Genomic DNA, 21,207 nt, shown 5'->3' on the forward strand with positions numbered 1-21,207 from the left:
CAGCGCCTCCTGGTGACCCGGATGTCCCGATAATGAAGCATTAATGGGGAAATTATTATTAATTTAGAATTAGAAATATTTTTTAAGCTGTTTCAGAATAAAAACAGAAATATTTGAAGAAATACTAGAAATATACAGAGATAGAATGTAAAAAAAAAATAAAGTACAAAAAAGGGTCAAACGGATGAGTAAATAAGATGAAGTGGAAGTACTGAAACATAAATGGTGTCGTATGTACAGGTAACTCTGCAGTGATGCAGAATAATCTGAACTCGTCTCCCTTTCACTGAAAGATTTCACACCACCAGAGTTCAGCATGAATGTGTTTGAGATGAATGAGCTTTATTTTTCTTATTTTAGTCTCATGAAATGGACTGAAGTCAAAAGTGGCAGAGCTGATGAGACGCTTTGAAAAATGATAGAGAGCAAATCAAAGTTGAAATAATTTACAGATCATAAGATGAAACATGCAATAAAACAGATTTTTTCTCATGAAAAACTTCTGAACTAAAAAGACCTTTACCCATGTCTGTTTGTTTGTCCGCAGGATCAAACAGACCTGAATCAGTTTTAATCAGTTTCACGTCATTTCAGTTGAATTCATATTTTTGACTGATTTGTTGTTTGACAGTGACCTGCGATGAGGTCTGCATTCTTGTGTTTTGTCTATTTATTTTTATAACTGAGTCCAAATTTATAAAGATAATTTTCTTTGCTTTCAACTTCTGGGATCAATAAAGTTTGGTCTTGATTTTCAGAGTCAATATGAAAGAAAGTCTGAGACAAATCAGCATGTTTTTTTGTTTCCCAGCCATCGTTAACCTTCCAAACCTTCAGATTTACCTTTTGACCCTCTGTGGGGAAATTTTCCTTCATGGTTCCCAGATGTTGAACCAGGTGTTTGGCTGATCCAACACCATGAGCTGGACATTTGGAGTCTTGGCTGAAATTCTTCATCAGCTTTTGGGATATTGGATATCTGATATCTGCCCCCACCTCAGTTCAGTGCAGGTGAAAGAAATCTGATATGTGGAAAAACAAATAAAATGCATTTCACCTTTGATCGTGTTTTTGGGACTCTGTTCCAGTGAAGACCAGCTGAACTGGGAGACTTTGGGCCCTCGTTCATGGCGGTCCCTCGGGGGAAGTTTTCCAGATCTGTGAGTCAGCAGGATGAAGATCTCTTGTTTGTCTTGGCAACAGTGAGACTGAACCGGATCTGGAGGTACAAACAAGTCTTATTAGGACTCATTATGAGAATGTTCTCCCCATTGGGATCAGCATCTTTATCCCCAGAGTAGAAACACCCAGTCTGAGCTCTGAAACGAAGCCTCCCTGAGGGACTCCAGGTAAAACGACACCAGTTCAGTCCATCAGGTGGCAGTGGGTGTGGCCACAGTCTGCAGGTATGAAGGCTGCCGCTGATATCACCCGCTCCCAGCACAGAGGGAGACTTCGTGGTGTGAGGTTCATCATTTGTGCAAATGGCGCCGCTCCAGATGTGGGGATTCCTCAGCCTTGCTGCTCTCATGGGTGCCCAAACCACGCACAGGTAAAAGGGGGCGGGTCCAGGTAGAGCCAAAAGGCAGGCCTGCTCTTTGATATCATCAATGAGATATTTCATCTTTAGTCTGGATGTGGAGTTCAGCCTGTTGGAGGGGTGTCCTCTCCACAGTGTTGGTGTTTTTAACCCCACCACTTTGACCTTTCAGCCCCGGCCCTCGGCCGTCCTACCTGCTGCTGGCCCCCGGGCTCCTCAGGCCCGGTGTCCCCCCCTCGGTATCGGTCACCATCCTCACTGCCTCAGCGGTCAACGTCTCGGCTCAGATTGTCCATGACGGCCGGAGCGTGGCCTCAGGATCTGTCACAGTGGAAGGAGGTGAATCATCTGTTTCCTGAAAAGAGTTAAATCATCACAGAGAAAAATCTGTCAATCATTTAACGCTGCTGTCAATCATTTTCTAAAGGCTCAACGAAGCTGCTGCTGCTGCCACCTGTAAGTATCATCCTTTATTTGATCCTCAGGGAAATTCTTTTGTTACAGCAGCATTAACAACTAATACAAATAATAATGCAATGTTACAAATGAACAAATTAAGAGGAAGAATAAGAATCGCCTGAAATAAGTACTAAATATAAACTAAATAGAAATAAGAGGATCAGTATAAATATGCTGACCTATGTACATACACTATATATACAGTTACACACAGTATAAAAATACAAAACATTCAGAAAAAAGTGGATGAAGTAAAAATCAAACTAAAAACTAAAACCATATGTAAGTGCATGTATACAGATTCTGTCTAACTATCTTGTTTTATTTCAGTTTTGGTGGAATAAAATGAGATATTGTGTGATTTTGGGTCGAACTGAAAACTTTCATGAGAATCAAAAAGAAATATTATATATGATGCAAAATCACAAACAACCAAAAGTGGGTTGTACACTTTGCACTGTGAAAATTAAAAATGTTGGTCAAGTGTGGTGTTTATTTAAATTCCAGGTTTAATTAAATTTGAATGTGATATAATTTCCCCAAATTGAAGACAGGAAGTGGCGAGCAGCTGCTGTCTTCGCTGTCTCTGGACGTTCCTGCTAAATGAGCACCGAACAATCGGAGATGTTGTGTTTTCACAGCTGGGAGGTGAAGCTTGTCTTTGAAGAGCAAACTGATGCTTTTCAGCAGAAATGGATCTAATCAAGTGAAACTCAATCAGGTGTTGGGCAGATGTGAAGCTGAAGCTCAGATCTGGTCCTGAGAAGCTTTAAAACACTTTTTCACAAACAACATAATCAGTTTCTCAAATCAGTATCACAGAAATAACTGTTGGTGAAGAGACCTGATCTGGATCAGATTCCTCCATGTTTTTGTCCCTGCAGATCCAAAGCAGCATGTCCAGCTTCTGGCACCCCTACAGCCTGGAGGTCAAAGGTCTCGTGGGCGGCACCCAACTTTTCTCTGCCTCCAAAGAGCTGCAGTTTGACCCCAAAGGTCACACCACCTTCATTCAAACGGACAAAGTGAACTACCTGCCGGGGCAGGTGGTGAAGATCAGAGCGGTGTCTGTTCAGCCCGACGGAAAACCTCACGTCAGCCCGGTGGACCTGATCGTCAGAGTGAGTCCACTTCACACAGTCCTGCTCACATGTGAATGTAGTTCAGGAAATATTACAGTAACAGTGTCCACGTCCTCCAGGATCCGAGAGGAAACCTGCTGAGACAGTGGCTGGCTGTGGACAGCGTCCTTGGGGTCGTGTCTAAAGAGTTCCAGCTCTCTGAAAATCCTCTTCTGGGCCGATGGACTGTCGTCTCGACAGTCAGCGTGAGTCTGTGTGGACCGTCAGGACGACGTCTGTCCTGTCTCCACCCCGTTTCATCAGCTTTTAATAGTTCTGGAAAGAATGATTGCTGGAGCGGCTTTTAGGTCTCGTCCTGGAGTTACTAAAAGTGTTTTAGACTTAACAATAAGTTGTTAACGTTCTCAGATATTAATAAGAAGTTTCAGATTTGGCTCCACACAGATACCTTCCCTACAGCCTGTAATCCTTCACCAAGATCTGCCGTTTCCTGCCAGTTTGCCCTGAAGGTGGCAGCAGAGCAGAGCTGTTATTGTCCTTTAAATCTAAAGAGGATTATCATGTTTTATGTTTCAGGGCATCTCGAGTGAGAAGCATTTCAACGTGGCTCATTATGGTTTGTATTAAACATCACATTCATGACTAAAAAGAAGAAGATATTTGATTTGCTCGTGTTTATGTTCAGTCCTTGTGGTTGTTTCAGTGCTGCCAAAATTTGAGGTTATGATCGAAGCTCCGGACGTGATTTATCATAAAGACACTCTGAGAGGCTCCGTCACTGCGAAGTGAGACCTCTGATTCATTCATTCATCCCTTCATGTTTGTGTTGCAGTATTAATCCTGTTGTTTTCATCTTCAGGTATCTTTATGGGAAACCTGTTCAGGGACACATGAATATCACGCTCCGTTATCACTTTCATGGTATTGTTGAGGTTTACAGTGAACGCAGAACTGTACGTAAATCTATTTAAACATTAACATCACATGCTTCGGTCCAAAACATCTCTTTGATTTAATGAGTTTGATTTGGATTTAGATTGACGGCACTGAGCACTTCAGCTACAACGCCCCCACCTACCCTCCGTTTAAAGACAGAGAAGGAAAGATGATCTTCCATGACCAACACATGCTTGAAGAGTTTCTGATGATTCACGTTAATGTTACTGAAAACCTCACAGGTCAGTTTTACTTCAGCACTTCTTCATCAACATGCTAAAATCATTTCCAAAGAAGTCCATGTGTTTGACTTGGATGAGTTTTGGAAACTTATCTGCATTGTCCATTTTTATGAAACTATCCTGTGAAACTGTACTTCTAAGTCATCAACCTCTCCACTGCGATGATGTAAATGGATGAAATGGCACCATTCTTGAGATTCTGAGCCGTAGCCGGAGTTTGGGAAATATTTGGGAAATCCTTTAGTATTGTTCTGTTAATGTGTCCGTCATTTAAATGCTGGGATGAATTCTTCTCATCTTTCAGGTCTCACATATAACAGCGTGGAAAAGGTGACTCTGGCCAAACACAGATATAAACTTTCCTTTGAAGGCTACTCCAAAATACTGAGGCCCTCACTGACCTTCACTGTGAGGGTGAGGACGACTGAATATACATTATACTTTTCACTTGTTACGAATTGACGTGTTGAAAATGCAGATTGATAAATTCACCTGGAGATAACAAACAGGTCTGATAATGATCCAATTCGATAAATTCAGTCGCCACAACAATGTGATGATTGAATGAAAGTGTCAGTTTCAGCTGGATGCCATTTTAGAACGCGCACTTTAAATGATAGTTAATGAAATCTTGATTTTTGTAGCTGAAAGTATGCAAATACAACAACCAACCGCTGTCGCTGGAGGATCAGCAGAAGATCATTCGAGTGTCAGTGATGCAACAGAAGCGAAGTCCGTGGAACTGGAGGACGGAGGAGATGGATGAGATGATGCCTCGAACCTCACAGCTGTCACATCCTTCAGAAAGGCCTCCCACGGCAGACAAGATGGCGTCTGAAGACCTGCAGTTTCCCGCCCCTGCAGACGGAGTCGTGCCGCTCATCATCCACATCACCAACAAGACTGAAACACTCACTATTGATGTAAGTGACAGAAAACTGTTTATTTCTGAAAATGCTGCTTATTTTACAGATTTGTTATTTTTGAATTTCCTGAGGTATCAATTAAATAAATACAATATATGAAATGAAATAAATTGTGTTCATGGAGTTCTTGTGCTGAAGTGAAGTATCAACATGAAAACATTATTTTATAAAATTAATATATGAAATGAACTCATCTGAGAGGAACAAAGCAGTTCTGATTCATCTTTTCATCATTTCCCAAAACAAACTGGAAGGACGTTCTGTAAGAAGATTTTTATATTTATCTGTTTCCGTCTTTGCCGTCTTTTGTGTCCAGGCTTCCTTTGAGGACAGTCAAAGGACTCTTCAGCTCTACAGGAGCTACACGTCGCCCAGTCAGTCCTACCTGCAGATCCAGAAACCTGCTGCACCTCCAGAAGTAAATCAATCCAGCAGTTACTGACCTTAAACTGTGTTTGGTGGGACGATCCTTCACCGTCTTCTCCTCCTTCAGGTCGGTTCACCACTCCGGCTGCACGTTGAGGGGAATTTTCCCATAACTGAGATTCACTACGTGGTAAGAAACGGAAGAGCTTCAGCTTATTCGAGCTTATTACCTGACAGCTTCCTTTTTTCTGAGCTGTCAGACATTAACGATGGAATAGATGTGACTTTCTCACATTATTTGTCGGTATAGTTTCCTTCATCTCCTCTCATTTATTGTTGAACGTTGGAGGGAAGTCTGATATATCTGTGAACAAAGAGAAAACCAGTTTTATTAAAAGTTCAGAGCTGGTTTCTGACGCTCTGAAGGTGAAGTCCAGGGGTCAGGTGGTTTCTGCTGGGACGAGCTCCGGTAATCTGACGCTGGCCCCCGAGGCCTCCTGGGCCCCTCAGGCCTGCGTGCTGGTCTACTGCATCCGTCCTGATGGCGAGATCGTCAACGACGTTCTCCAGCTGCCCATCACCCAAACTCTACGAAACATGGTGATTTCTCCTCTCTCTTCTCAGCACTTAAAGTCAGTTCAGTTATTTATTTCTTTGGCTGTGACGGTGGCATTATGGGATGTCAGGTGTCTCTGAGCTGGAGCGACAGCATGAGGAGGCCAGCTGATGAGGTCACACTGAAGGTGGCTGTGGCGGAGCCTCCCTCTCTGGTCGGGATCCTCGTGGTCGACAAGGCGACGCGGCGGGCAGGAAGGAGCAACGACATCACGGAGAAGGCGGTGAGAAGGACGGCTGCTTCCTTTCTGTTTTCACTATTTAACTCAAAGAGCAGAATGAATGAACACACTTTGGCCACGTGTGTGTTCTTATGGCTCAGGACACACAACAGTTCTGCCGCCTGGTTCTGGGCTGAACACAACATGACTGTGATGCTGCTTCCACATGTTACACACAAATCTGTCAGTCAGTAACGACACAACAGCTGTAATCTGCTGCAGAAGTACAAGAGCCAGACGTGGACCGACAAATGACACACATGTTGGCCCAGAAGGTTCATTTTGTCATCTGGGACCACACAGGAACACACACCACACACACACACAGATACACACACCTTGTGCGTCATCACAAAGCCAAAAATTGAGCTTAATTTGAAGACTTTAATCAAACCCTGTTGTTATTTGGATTATTTCTAGTTTTCCGTCTGATGCACCAAACAGACGTTTGATTGTTTCACATGAAAGAAGTTTGATAACAAGCTGAAGTCAAAAGATCCTGCTGATCTGAGAACATCTTATAGTTCATGTGAGGAGAAGGTCCTGGTCCTGGTCCTCAGTCCAGATGTGGTCTGTGGACTTTCAAAATTAAACCAACTCGCCTGTAAATTCAAACAATCTGATTAAATTGTGTTTTCCAGTTTTGTTGAAGCGTTCATCAGTCACAGTTTATGCTGTGTCAGACATTAGAGAGGAAATATGGCCGAAGCTAACCGTTAATAGCCTGTAAACTCCATCGAACGTCACCAGCTGCTGCAGTTTCCTTCTTATCCGGTGAAATGTCTTAACGTCTCCTGGATGGATTGACACGAAGACACTGATGGTTCCCAGACTCTGGAGGCTGCTGACTCACCTCCAGCATCAAGCTCACATTTGTGGTTTTGGCTGAAATGTTCCAATAATTACTGGATGGATAGCCACAAAACTTGGTTTAGACATTTGTGTCCATGTTAAGCGGTTATTGATGAATTTTTCCTCAGACTGTGTTTTCAGTCAAAGCGTTTCTTGACACGATTCCTGATATTTGTTGTGAAATAAGATACTTTTTAGCCGACGGTGCTGAGACCATCAGAGCTGCTCGGGTCTTCTCCGGTTTAATGTCACCCAGCAGCTTTTCTGTTCATCCCATCACGCCCTGTTATTGTTCCTGCAGGAGTCTCCCTGAAACACAACCTGGCCCCCCCAGCCCCCCACGCCGGCCTGGTATCAGCTCAGATCCTCAGACCGTTTCGTCCCAGATCTGTGGAACTGGTTTGAAACGATCTGAGCTCTGGTCTTTGTGAACTTGGACAATAGAAGCTCTGAAGATGTCTCTGGTGTTGCTTTCACAGATCCTGGAGGAGTTTATGGGATATGGCGTTTCCGAGGCCGACGCCTACTCTGACATGATGACAAAGGGAGATCCCTACTCCATCTTCCAGGCCAGAACAAACGTTGACGTCTTAATAAATGCTTGTTTTTCTTTTAGTAAAAATGTTCAAGGCTTTTCTACATTTTTATTTCAGCAACACAAAATATTCATACATTTGCTTTAGTGAACATTAATGCAGGATGAACTCCAGGTTCAGCACACACAACCACAATCAGACATAAGAAAATATGTATCGAAAAAAAAAAACCTGCTTTGTTTCAGAGGATTTTATCGTTGCTCAGTTTTGATGCACTCAACGTGCTCTTTATTTATTTAATCAACATTAACGGATATCATTTTCAGTGCGAGGTGTTTGGTGTCTTTGTGTTTCTGCAGACGTGTGATCTGCTGCTGCTGACTGATGCCAGTTTACAGATGAATGAATATCTGAATCCTGACCTTCGTAAGTCTGAAAAGAGACATGAGTCAGAAGTGACTGCTGAGAAAACGTTATTGTAACTGTTGCTCCTGCTCCAAACAGTAGGGGATGGAATATATTTCATGGAGCAGCCGGACGGTCCCCACATTCAGCTAAAACAAGAAGCAGAGCCCAGAGAGCGCTGGAACTTTCCGGAGACCTGGATCTGGTTGGACACCAACATCAGGTTTAGTTCTGCCTGTTAACGAAGTAGAAAAGTGTTTGGGTTGGTTTCTTCATTACTTTGGAAACATCATGATAAATCTGAACCAACTCTGCCTCTGCAGGTGATGCAGTGATGAAACATTTGTTGTGTAAAGATATAAAGAGTCTCTTAAATATCAACACACACACACACACACACACACACACACACACACACGTCGAGCTACTAAGAAGACGGACTGAATTACGAACAGCATGCAGTCGATGTCCTCGTTTATTCAAACAAGATTAAGGCACACGCAGTGAGGTTTAATTGGCCTAAGGTTAGGGCTGGCTCTGACAGCGGTGAGGGAATTTTTAGCGTTACAAACACGACAAATGAGATAACAAACTCCTGTTTTTCCTCGGTGTCTTCTCTTCACTGCAGTGATTCAGACACAGCAGAGATCACGCTAACTGTGCCGGACAGCATCACGACCTGGACGGCCTCGGCCTTCGTCGTGTCCCAGAAGCTCGGCCTGGGCGTCGTACAGACGCCTGCAGAGGTTTTTATCTCACTCACTTTTCTCAGAAAATAATTCTCCTAAAAACATGTTGTCTTAACTGGTGTGTTTGTTACCCAGTTGTTGGTCTGAGTGTTGTGTATTTACTCGTCTCCAGCTCACCGTCTTCCAGGACTTCTTCCTGTCCCTGAACCTGCCGGCCTTCATCGTCCGAGGAGAGGAGCTGCTGCTGGAGGTCGTTCTGTTCAACTACCTGCCCCAGAACCTGGAGGTCGGTCCGCCGCTCGAGAACAGATGATCCCAAACCCCTTTAAAGATTATTTTGTTGAAATTCAGCATTCAGACAGCAGGTGTTTGATTTCAGGGTAGTTCATCAGGACTGGCCATCAGGTTGCTATTTCCTGAGGACATGATACAGACAAGATTTTAATCTTTAAAACCTTCGACACAAAAGAGCAAACCCTCAGAGAGCTGTTGTCCTCATAAAAATCTTTTCTCTGGATATTTGGTGACAACAGCGTGCTTTAGTTTCCTCCCACACTCTTTGTGCACTCTTCTTCTAACGTGATCTGTTTCCCGCTCTTTGTGGGCAGGTCATGGTGATCGTAGCGGAGAGTGACGCCTTTGAGTTCGTCTTTCCGGACAGCGAGCAGCTCTCCATGCCCAGCGTCCGCCGGGTGTCGGTGGGAAGCCAGAGCGGGACGTCCGTCCTCGTTCCCATCAGGCCGCTGGTCCTCGGCGAGATCCCCATCGCTGTGAAGGCCCTGTCATCAGTGACGTCTGACCTCGTCCGCAGGACGGTTGTCGTCAAGGTGCTGGGAGGACAGTTATTTAAGGAAATAAGTAAACCCTCAAACCTCATTTAATTCTTTAGCATTTTAAGTGCTATATACTTAAAAAGTTCACGGACTCCCATGTTGCCTCCACTGTCATCACCTCAGTGTGAAATATTGTTGGCTTGATGCTGAAAAATGTCTCATCTGCACCAGGTGAGGATTCTCACTGACGTGAGCAGGAGCTGCTTCTATTTCTACTGAAATCTGATGCTTTGAGTTGAAAGTGAGAGTTTGGCGTGTTGCTCAACAGCAGCTCGCTGCCAGCGAAGGCTGAAGCTGTCAGGTTCTGTTTATCAGGTCATCCGTTAAAGTGCTGCAGCTCCAAAACAAACAGGGAAATAAAACCTGCTCCGCTGTAACTCGAGCAGTCTCAATCTTATTTCTTCTCCTTTCCCAGAAATATTACTCAGCGTGTTTGTTTGTGTGTTGTGTGTTTGTTTCTCACGGTTGTGGGTCTGGCAGGCCGAAGGACTGGAGCAGTCTTTCTCCACCTCGCTGCTGTTCGAGCTGCCTCCGTCCGGCCTCTCCAGAGTTTTCAACTTCACCTTCCCAGCAGATGTTGTGGAGGGCAGCGAGAGGGTCTCTGTGACGGCCGTTGGTATGTAAACACAACCAGGAGGAACACTGACTCACAACCTGCTGCTGAACACAGTCAGGCCTATAAAGGAGCTGACTTCTTTACCACAGGCCCTAAATCAGCCACATCTAAAATATAGACAGAAAATCATCTGCATAGAAAGAATCCGGAACAATAACAATATTAGGATGAGCCCGTCTCTGCTGGCCTTTCTCCTCATGCCCTCCTTTTGTCTGGTTTCCACGGTGATGAAGGTGACATCCTCGGCCCGTCCATCAGCGGCCTGGACTCCCTTATCCAGATGCCTCACGGCTGCGGTGAGCAGAACATGATCAACTTTGCTCCAAACATCTACGTCCTCCAGTACCTGAATGCCACAGGACAGGCGAGACAGGAGACCGCGGACCGGGCCAAAGGCTTCATGATGGAAGGTAGACGTGTCCCCGGAGCCCACGACCATCAGCTCTTACATTTATACACAAAGTGGACCCACCTCCTGTTTAATTGTTCCTTTGAAAAGCCTCTTTGAGCATGTGTGCTGTTATTTTTAATAATCTCAGGTTATGAGCGGGAGCTGTCCTATCAGAGGCTGGACGGCTCCTTCAGTGCGTTTGGAGACCACGACTCGTCTGGAAGCTCCTGGTGCGTCCTGGGACACATTTAACAGGAACCATCAGGGGCGTGTTTCAGCTTTTTCAGAAACACTGATGACAGAAACTCTCTGCAGGCTGACCGCCTTCGTGCTCAGGTGTTTCCTTCAGGCGCGACCGTTCATCAGCATCGATGCCAACGTGCTGCACAGAGCGGCGACCTGGTTGGCGTCCCAGCAGGACGCCGACGGGAGGTTTGAGGAGCCCGGCCGGGTCATCCACACAGAGCTCCAAGGAGGCCTGGACGGCCCCGTCTCCCTCACAGCTTACGTCCTCATCGCTTTGCTGGAGGACGGGGACATGAGGGTGAGAAGAAGAAGAAGGAGATCATCGACGGTCATAATTAGCCACTGAAACACTGAATGTTTTCTTTGCTGCCCTCGTCTCTGTCTGTCAGGCTCAGTATGGCGCCCAGGTTTCTGCCGGCCTGGTCTTCCTGGAGACCCGCCTGGCTCTGGGAGTCCACAGTAACTACAGCCTGAGCCTGGTCACCTACGCCCTCTCTCTGTCCGGCAGCTCCAGCGCCAACACGGCACTCAGCCAGCTGATTGGACGAGCTGAGATTACAGGTGAGTGATGGCCTAAACGCTGGAAGGAAAAGGAGACACTTTGGTCTAAAGGACGGCTGCTTCCAGATGGCGTGCCGTCGTGGTCCTCCCCAGACGCCGGCCTGACGTCGTCATGGCAGCCTCGCTCCGCAGACATCGAGATGGCGTCCTACCTGCTGCTGGCTCAGCACAAACTGGGCCGCGTGGCAGACGGTGTCGGCCTCATGAGGTGGCTCAGCCAGCAACGGAACCACCGCGGAGGATTTGGAAGCACGCAGGTCCAGATCCCAGATTCTACTTATCCTCATGTCATCAATCCAATGTTTGAAAGCTGTCGAGGTCATATCCATATATTATATCTCTGTTTTTCCTTACTTCTGCCTCACACACCTGATCACCAAATCACCAAATCAGGAGATTCCTGGAACTTGTTTTAAATGAACACATATTTGTGAGCACTTTCTAGTTCGAACCAAGTTTAATATCACCCCCAGAAAAAGTACATTTCACCTGGATTCACACAAGATGTGAAATTTTGGGCACTTCCTTCTAGAATACAGACCTGAACCAGGGGACTGTTGGGGGTTTTAGTTTCAGCAGGAGTCATCTAGCCGTTAAACTTCGGTCTGTGTGACATCAGGGAAAGCCTGTGGCCGTCTGGGCATGTGGTGACTAAAAGAATAGTTCATCTTTCAGCACGCACTCCTGCACAAACATGCACAACAGATGCTGCGAAGAAACAAACAAATATGGTGTCAGAGGATCCAGATACAGTGAAACACCACACGGCTTTTTTCAGGAAGGCAGAAAATTCCTGATCTGGCCGCAGATGTACCGACACATGAAAAAGGCAGAAAAGCAGCTTCAGCCTCACAAACAAACGTACACGGCTGTAAACAGGAAATCAGAGTCCACCAGGACTGAACCCTGCTCTGCTCTCTCAGGACACCATCGTGGCTCTGCAGGCTCTGTCCGCTTTCGCAGCTCTCGGCGGGTCTCGTGACCTCGACCTGACCGTTAAGGTCGCTGGAGATTCAACCACAGTGGCCTCCTTCCACATCCACCGGGGGAACTACCTGGTGCTGCAGAGTCAGCAGGTAGGCCCGTTACCTTTAAACAGTAAAACCAAAGTATAAAGTCACGCACACTTTTTGTCCTGTTTCAGGTGGAGCCTGAAGAGGAGCTGCGTCTCCAGGTGACCGCTGAGGGCCGTGGACTCGCTCTGGTTCAGGTATCAGGACAGAATGTGAACCTTTCGACCGGTCATGCGGTGTGGACTGAAAGGACGGATGCTTGTGACACGCTCAACAGGAGGGAAATCCACCAAAGCAAAGTTTTTCCCAAACTTCTTTTTAAAACTGAATTTGGATGTTGTTTCATTTGGCCGTTTCATCACCACCACCACGTCTCTTCCCATTGGTTCCCATTCCCATTCCCAACAGGTGGAAGAAATAAACAGAAATGTCTGTTTTCTCTGTTTTCTCCTCCTCAGCTGAACGTCTTCTACAACATCAGGAACGAGGAGCTGGCGAGGAGGAGGCGAGCAGCCGGCGAGCAGCCACCGTTTCATCTGGACATCGAGCTGTTTGACGCAGAAATGAACTCGGCACATCTGCACATCTGCAGCAGGTGAGCAGCTGTTCCTCCTCTCCCCATTTCACCCCACCGAGGCCCGTTCTGTCCTGTTCTGTCGCCAAGTGCTCGTTCATGTGTGTTGAGATAGCGAGAGTGTCATGACAATAAATAAAAGAGCTCTGAGTGGAACGGACAGACGCTCCAGTTTGTCCACATACCGAAAGAGTGATGCAGCAGAATCTGTCAAACTTTCATTTTCTCCTCTTACAAACATTTAAACATAATCAGTAAAGATGTAAAGCAATAAAATCATCAAATACCAGATGGAGAAAAACATTTACATGTTTACTTTTTGGAAAGAATAAAAAAAAAAAAGATAACTCAAAATGACTAAATGAATTCATTCATCATTCACAAAAATGGTTCATAATTGTACTTTTCAACAAACTTTCAATAAAATAATGACGTTCATTTCTTATATTCTTAAGAATTCCTTTTTTTCTCTTTGTACCAAACATGTTGAATATTATTTTATTTTCAGATTGCACCTTTCTGATTGTTTTTGTATTGTTGTATATACTGTTTGTCTTTGTGGTCAAAAAATATGTAGAGTAGATGAATGTGATCTGATCTAATCTGTGGATAACAGTCCTCACATTGTGGTTTTGTCCCCCCTCAGCCTGGAAGAGGACCTGGGCCTGAATGCCACCGGCATGGCCATCATGGAGGTCGGCCTGCTAAGCGGCTTCAGTCTGGCACCGGACGCCATCCAGACCAACGAGGTGGTGAAGAAGGTGGAGACGCCGCCGGGGAAAGTGGTGCTGTACCTGGACTCTGTAGGTGTCCCTGAACCAGGACCGTCAGTCTGAAGTCAAAGACCAGGATGTAAACTGTCAAAATGTGTCTCCAGGTGACAACGGAGGAGTTTTGTCTCCTGATCCCTCTGATGATGGAGCACAAAGTCGCCAAAGTCCAGGAGGCCGCCGTCGTCCTCTACGACTACTATGAACCAAGTAAGACTGCTCCAGCCCGACCAGATGATAAAAACTCATTTTAATCCTGTTTATGACCAGAGGATGTGATTTTTCAGTTGAAAATGAACAGTTGCATTCGTTTTCTTTTGTCATTGTGGTGTCACCTCTCTTTGTCTCCAAACGTTCTGCCTTTTGTCTTCTTTAAGTGGAGTCACACCGGTCAAACTGCAGAAGATGACAGACAGCTTGATGGCTATCCACTCTTAAATAATACGTTTATACATTTTAGTCTCTGAATAAGCAGGACCTTTTTGTGTGGGCCGATCTCAAGGCGACCTCTGACCTTTGTCCTTTCCCCTGTTCCTCCAGGACGGCGGACAGAGAAGACGTATAAATCGGACTGGAGGGGGGACATGTCTACCTGCTCCTTCTGTGGCGCGGACTGCAGCGTGTGCAGAGCAGACGGATACTTCCCGGTGGGCGCCGCATCGCACAGCCACTTCCTGTCCGGCCGTTTACCGTCTGCTCTGCTCCCTCTCGTGTTCTTCATCATCACCATCAGCGCCGGCGTGTAAACGAACCTGCTGACGGGAGTTTATCAGCACCGACTCTGCAGCTCCAGGAGGGTTTGTGTGTTTTCGACACATGGAGGCAGCCTGATGTGTTCCCGGGATCAGGAGGAGACCAAAACGGAGCAAACGAGGAGAAGGAAGGTGCACAGATATTAATCAGACGACACACAAACACAAATTATAATGTTGCTCCATGAATGCTGATTTTGAATCATAATAAAAAACATCTTTCACTGATGCTGTTCTGGTCCAGGTGCAGTTGTCTCTATTTCAGGCTGAAAAAGAATCTCTTTAGACTGATGAAGTTGAACTTTGCTGGACAGCCTCGCAATTCATGAGAAAAATCACACCATAAAGCTGCAAATTGAAAGCAGCCCGTCGTCTGTGCACCAGCTCAGGGGCGCCACCATCCTGGTCCACATGGTGGTGGTTTTGATGTGGCCCTCCAAAGCTGCCTTGAGCCGCGTTGGTCAAAGTGAAATGAGTTTGTAAGTGTTGACGGCGGCTGCAATCAAACTTTTTCCCACAGAAACCTTTTGTGAAGGTTTCAACACTAAGCTGCTAAACAAAGCTGAAACTCGACACGTTCAGAAGTCCAGTTCTCGGGCTTTGTTGGTGTTTTACTTTCATGACCACTGAGCAATGAATCCTGTGATATGTTGGGCCGTAAATGTCCACCTGTCAGACAGATTTATGTGAATGTGCCTTCGAAACACAATCAGTCGACATATGCAGCTGATGAAGGCATTGAGTTGTCTTTATACTGATGCCAATAGTACCCACAATGCAACTCACCCAGAGACAGTCGGTATGGGATGCTAGCTGCCTGTAGCACCACAGAGTTGAATTTTCTTTGACAAGAAAAGGAAACAGGACACAAAAGTTGATGTTTATATGTAACGGTCAATAAAAAATCTCTTTTGGTAGATTCTCATTCCTCTTCAGGTTCATGACAGAAGGTAACAATGCACCAAAAAATCCATTTGGAAGATTTACTCTCTGGACGTAAACTGGCTCTAAATGGACTGTGACAATAAAAGCGTCTAAACAGCAGCAGGAGTCTGAGGGACACTTGAAGGCCTCCCATAAATCTGCAGACTGAAGCAGGTATGCTGCCTGATGGTCCCGGCCGTAATAAATAAAGTGACGGCGGTGTAAATGATAATGAGGCGGCGTCCCGTCTTCAAAGATCAGAACAGCTGGAGCAGAGCTGATGATTTCTGACGCACATGTGGACGTGTGACGGAGGCCACGTGACCTCCAGCTTTTTACGGCCTCAGGTGTTCTGCTTCACCCTCTGTGTTGGGGCTCCACGCCCTGCAGGTCACCAGCTGCTCAGAAAGAAAGTCAGCGAGCGTTCACTGCCAATTCTGGAGGCTCCTTTTTCTCTTTCATCCGGAGAGTTCAACACTGAAACACAAATTTCAGATTTCTCATTTTATTCAGACAAAACTTTAAATCATAAAGAACAAAGGACACGCCTGCTTCACTCATCCTGTCTGACAGACAGATTTCACCACTTAAGGCCCTTTAATGTTGACTGCAGAGGTTGGAGCTAAATGCTAACGCTGACAACATTCACCATCTTAGTTTGATGGAGCGGCACGGTGGCACAGTGGTCAGATTTGTGCTGCAGTTTCCTCCCATGTGCACATCAATTGGACACACCCTCCCTCGCCCAACATCAGCTGCGATTGGCTCACGGGATAAGAGCACCCTTAATGGATGTTTGGTAGTTTTGTCTGTTCGTGTCTCTGCGTGCTGATCTGATATTTTCCGTTTTCAACATCGTAGCATGTTAGCACACTCACATTTCCCAGTTAGCATTAGCCACAGAGGTTGGCATGTGATTAGCATTCATTCATCAGCAGCTTTGAGCTAAATGCTAACGCTGATTAGCAGGCACCACATTTACGTGTTAGCATCACTGTAAACTAATGGAGGCCATTCTGACCAGATGATGGCGCTAGATGAAAAATTGACCCGAGGTCAGAAGAACAAAAACAGAGCAGCTGACACAGATCAAATTCGGCGAGCTCATCGCTCAGCCTTGGGAGTGTGTATCAGATCCTGTCAGAGAATAAACACGACGGCACAGGCAAAATATTTTCTCCGAAGTCCAAGCAGCGGCCTCTCGATGCATCATCTGTCAGCGAGCAGAGCTGCACCACATGTACGGTACACTCAGTCAACACATGCGCTGCAGACCGCTCCGCTCATTCTCATGGACATCAAACAATGCAAGAATGTCACAATTACACAACGCTGGCGCTACCATATTTCAAGAGAGAGCGCTTTGGACGGGAGGATGAGTCAGAGCAGCGCAGAGCATCTGGCTTCAATCAGCCGCCGAAGCTGGAGCAGAAAAGTTGTTTCTGTTGGAGACAACTCTGACAGTGCACTGAAAAGAAAGTTTTCACCCACAATTAGAGCAGAAAAGTGAGGAAATGTGATTTTATTTTATTCTGATTACACCAGAGAAATGCTGTCAGTCCACCTTAAATAAACCTGTACAGAGATGGAGAGGGCTTCATTAAAGGTCACCTGGTCCAGGTTCTCTAATCGAAGCGCTCCGAACTTTGTGATGTCACAACGAAGCACTGTCCTACAAACCTTCATCCTGACCGTCAGGGGGCGAGTCCACTGGCTTTAAATGAAGTCTATGGGAAAATGCCCCTCCTCCTCCTCAGTAAACATTTTCCTGATGAGTTTAAGGTCTCAGTCTGAACTACAACATGATGTTCATTTAGAGGGAGGGGAGGGGTTAGGGGCGGGGCTACTGTGTGACTGACAGACTGAACCACCTAATCAGGATAGATCAGAATATTTATGTTTTCTGCCAAAATAGCATCACATCCTCTGTCCTGATTGGCTGACTGGCCAGTTCCTGAGAGAGATGTGAAACAACGCTGAGGTGATTTTGTGTCCTTAAAAGCACAAATATATCTTCTGATGGAGATCATCCCTTCGGGTGAAACGGTGGAAAAGTTTGAGCCTTTAAAATAAATTTGCACTCTTAAATCTCCAAATCCAGACTTCAGAATAATAAATACTGGAGGAGGAGACGCAGCAACGCTGAACAGTTTCACGTCATGTCATTGATTCACCAGATGTTGAAACTTTCCTGTGAGACTCCGGCTTGTCATGACCGCCTCACATCGTTTCTGCAGATTCATCAGCTGCACATTCGAGCTGCCAATCTGCTGTTCAGCCAGATCTGGATCCAGGCCTGGAGCCTGGGGAGGCCGCTGGAGTTCACTGAGCTCACCGTGGCAGTCAGACTGACTGATTGGTATTAAGGGACCAGGTGGAAAAAAAAACAGAGCCAGGTTAAACTGTTTGACGTGAACGTTAGCTGCCGTGTGATTGGCAGGTGTGCGTCATGGACTGCAGACCTGTCCAGGTGACTCCGCCCCTCGCCCAGAGTGAGCTGGGATTGGCTCCGGAACACCCCGTGACCCAGAAACAGATCAGATAGAAGATGGATGAATGATAAACTTTGTAAAAAACATAAAAATAGAAATCTGATTTCTCCCTTTCAACCTGGTTTTGAATTACAGAGAGCGACACGTCATCTTATTCAGTTATTTTCCTTTTTTGGAACCATAGAAGTGAAAATGGTTCTTTTTCTACGTTTGCAGATGAAAATAAGACGCTTTGTCATCTTTCAGAAATAATTCAGATAAGCCTCCTGATATGAAGGTTATGTCAGAACATCGATCATCTCTAAACGTCCCAACGTCTCCAGATGAAGTCCAGTTTTCAACCTGCTCCTGTTTCCGGCTCCGACACTAGGTGGTAGACTTGCTCCAGGAAAAACTAGAGCGGCATGAATTCCTCCAGAACAACTTTCCATGACACAAAGGTAACAACGGGAAACTTTTTATAGAGGCTTTCACATGAACTGAGGCTGTGAGGGTCCAGCCTCCCTGGCTGCCACCGTTAATGGGAGGCAGATGGATCTGGCCTGAACTGGCAGACTAATGAGGGAAATATGGAATCAGTGGTGGTTTCACACAAGCAGACAGGCTGGATGCTAATTGTATATTTTGCTGTGTCGCTGTCAAACACACAAAGGAGAGGCCTGATGCAGAGAAGATTCAGGAGAACGTGTGAAAGGTGATAATCGTCACTATTTCACAACAGATTTGTTCTTTATTTGTGCTTCACGTGCTCCACAAAAAAAAAAAAAAATGGAAACAAGCAGATGCCTGTAAACCAAGATGCTGTTTTACAGCCCACCCCGCAGTCGAACGTGGATCTTAACAAAGCTTCACTGAGGAGGCAGAGCTCCGTAGACGGCCCCCGGAGAGGATGAGGTCAAAGCTCAGAAACTCGTGTTGGAGACGGTCCGTTCAGTCGGGGGAAGGCTGACACAGATTATATCTGTCCTCCCACCTAGGAGGGAGGACAATGGCGAGTCCAGACTGAACCGTCTCAACGAGCGCCTGATTTATGGCCATGAAACGTTGGACAGACAATAACGTTCCCTTCAGGACGAAACCCGACTCCTCTGATCTCGCCTCTAGTACCAGACCCCAGAACCAGAAACTGAACATCTGCTGAATGAGTCCGGTCCAACGTTCTGCAGCACCGACGACCTTCGTCAGTGTTACTTTGTGTCTGCTTTATAATTGCAGCAACACACAAAACTGAGATGACAAACACACAACCAGCTGAGCCTGAACACTCAGAGCTGCTGCAGTCCTGCTTTCAATTTCCCAGAAATCTCTAAATCAAGAACTGATTGATACTTTCAACAGCAAACGGCTGCAGTGTGTTTAACGCTAATTAGCAAACATTAAATTCTAACACAGCAAAAAAGCTCAAATACAGACGATTCCTTCTTCAGCTGGTGGAGACCAAAAGTGGAGCAAACAGGAGAGTCCTTTTTATCAGAAGAGCTTTGTGTTTGTTAGAGTTGAAATCAGGAACGTCAGACACCCGAGTGGCTCTTTACTCGAAGTCTTACGTGTTTCAGCTCAGGCCTGCTGGCTGACGGAAGAGTCTTTAATGAGATCTGGATCTGGTTCCTGATGAAGTGATGGCTCCTGCAGTACGTTTTCTTTGGTGTAAATTGTAATGGAACAGATAGATTTTTTTTGTTTGTTTGTTTGTCTCTTTCAGCTTTTCTCTGACCAATTAGACGCAGTATTTTTTCCTTGGCCGGAGTGTTGGTAACATGTCATTCTGCCTGGTTGGACTTTTTGGTGCTTTGATGGAGTTGGCTGGTGTGATTTATTATCGCTTGTGTAACGTGGAGGAATTGCTTCATTATTTTTTTGCACCGCTTGGCTGTCAAAGCATCAAGTAGCCCTGTAAAATCTGGAAGGCTGTTATTTTGTAGAGCACAGAAGAGAAAACCTGCAGACAAAAACTCGGGGCTCAAAACTACCTCACAAACTCTGCATGCAAATCTGATTAAAAAAGATCTGCAGAGGAAACAGAATCGTATTCTATCATGGAAAAGTGCAGGATGATTTGTATTTTTCTGATTATTTCAATAAAACAAATGACCTGAAAGTAAAATATTATGAAAAAAATAGATTTTTTTTTTCCAGAAACCTGCACGCCTGTCAGGAACACTTTGAAACCTGAGAGTGAAGCTTTCTCCTTGACCTTATTGCCACAGGTTCTATTCATTAGCCGTTCTGGAGCTTTGCCTGATCTGTTGTAAATCTGTGAAACATTCAAGTGCACACAGTTTGTGTTTATATTGCAGCTCTGCAGGAGGAGGAAATGTGGATCCGCCACCTTTAAGAGATTTAAATCTGCACCACTAATTTCAAAACGAGCCGAAGCAGCTACACGTCTTCTTGGCTCCACACAACTTGCCACACGTTCTCCCCCTGGGCCGCGAATGTGAACCCAGACTGATCTGGTATGTGATCTGCTCCCCCCAGGCCTGATCATCTTCATTGATTGAACAGACGTTTGACTGCGGAGGTCTGTGCTTCAGTTCTACTGGGAGCTCAGCCGAGGTGACGGCTTGCAGACAGCTTGTGGTCCGGTGTGAGTCCGACTGAGTCTGGTTCTCTCTTCAGTAGCTGAACAATCCTCGGTGTTTCCTGCATTTCAGACAGTCTGCTCTGACACTCATGTTTGAGTCACAGCTAAAACTTGGCTGACCCTGAAGCTCATTGCATCACTGCAGATCATGTAACCACAGCAAAGGTCTTATTACTTACTATTTGTGTCACAGTGATGTAAAGCATGCTGCGTTTGCTCTTTTCAGTCAGATTACATAAACGTTCATGATTCCGGAGCAAATCTTGTACGTTCAGCTCAGCGTTTTCTAAGAAAGATGTGGCAGCGGAGATGAGATGACACAAGACTTCTTCAAAGAAAAGAGCTTTGGGATGGAGAACACAAACTGCAGAAGTGGTTCAGTGTGCAGGAGGGAAGGTGATTCCTGGATTTACTGTGGTGGAAACCATTAAATTGCATTATGTTATATAACTTGGCCGTCGAGTCTGAAGAACAAAACTGCTCTCTTCGCTCTGAACTTGCTGCTGGATGGGGAATCCAACATGTCGCTGCAATAAACCTCACAGGGGGTGTAAAACAAAAAAGTCTGTTTTCAATATGATG

General features: G+C 45.6%; 1 protein-coding gene across 1 annotated transcript; it reads left to right on the forward strand.

The window, feature by feature from the left end:
* The first annotated feature begins 1,484 nt into the window (after nucleotides 1–1,484).
* cd109 (CD109 molecule) lies at nucleotides 1,485–14,741 on the forward strand. Its single transcript, XM_029497063.1, has 32 exons — nucleotides 1,485–1,552; nucleotides 1,713–1,879; nucleotides 1,968–1,996; nucleotides 2,884–3,120; nucleotides 3,201–3,326; nucleotides 3,658–3,667; nucleotides 3,785–3,866; nucleotides 3,941–4,034; nucleotides 4,118–4,259; nucleotides 4,564–4,673; nucleotides 4,904–5,182; nucleotides 5,502–5,603; nucleotides 5,679–5,831; nucleotides 5,978–6,151; nucleotides 6,238–6,390; nucleotides 7,719–7,808; nucleotides 8,330–8,403; nucleotides 8,809–8,926; nucleotides 9,042–9,155; nucleotides 9,478–9,696; nucleotides 10,183–10,318; nucleotides 10,552–10,728; nucleotides 10,858–10,939; nucleotides 11,025–11,253; nucleotides 11,345–11,516; nucleotides 11,583–11,773; nucleotides 12,440–12,592; nucleotides 12,661–12,726; nucleotides 12,988–13,124; nucleotides 13,750–13,906; nucleotides 13,981–14,083; nucleotides 14,414–14,741. The coding sequence occupies exons 1-32, from the start codon at nucleotides 1,485–1,487 to the stop codon at nucleotides 14,617–14,619; spliced, it is 4,350 nt and encodes a 1,449-aa protein (XP_029352923.1). The 3' UTR covers nucleotides 14,620–14,741.
* The last annotated feature ends 6,466 nt before the right edge of the window (nucleotides 14,742–21,207 follow it).

The sequence above is a fragment of the Echeneis naucrates genome, chromosome 24, assembly GCF_900963305.1.
Source record: "Echeneis naucrates chromosome 24, fEcheNa1.1, whole genome shotgun sequence".
NCBI lineage: Eukaryota > Metazoa > Chordata > Actinopteri > Carangiformes > Echeneidae > Echeneis > Echeneis naucrates.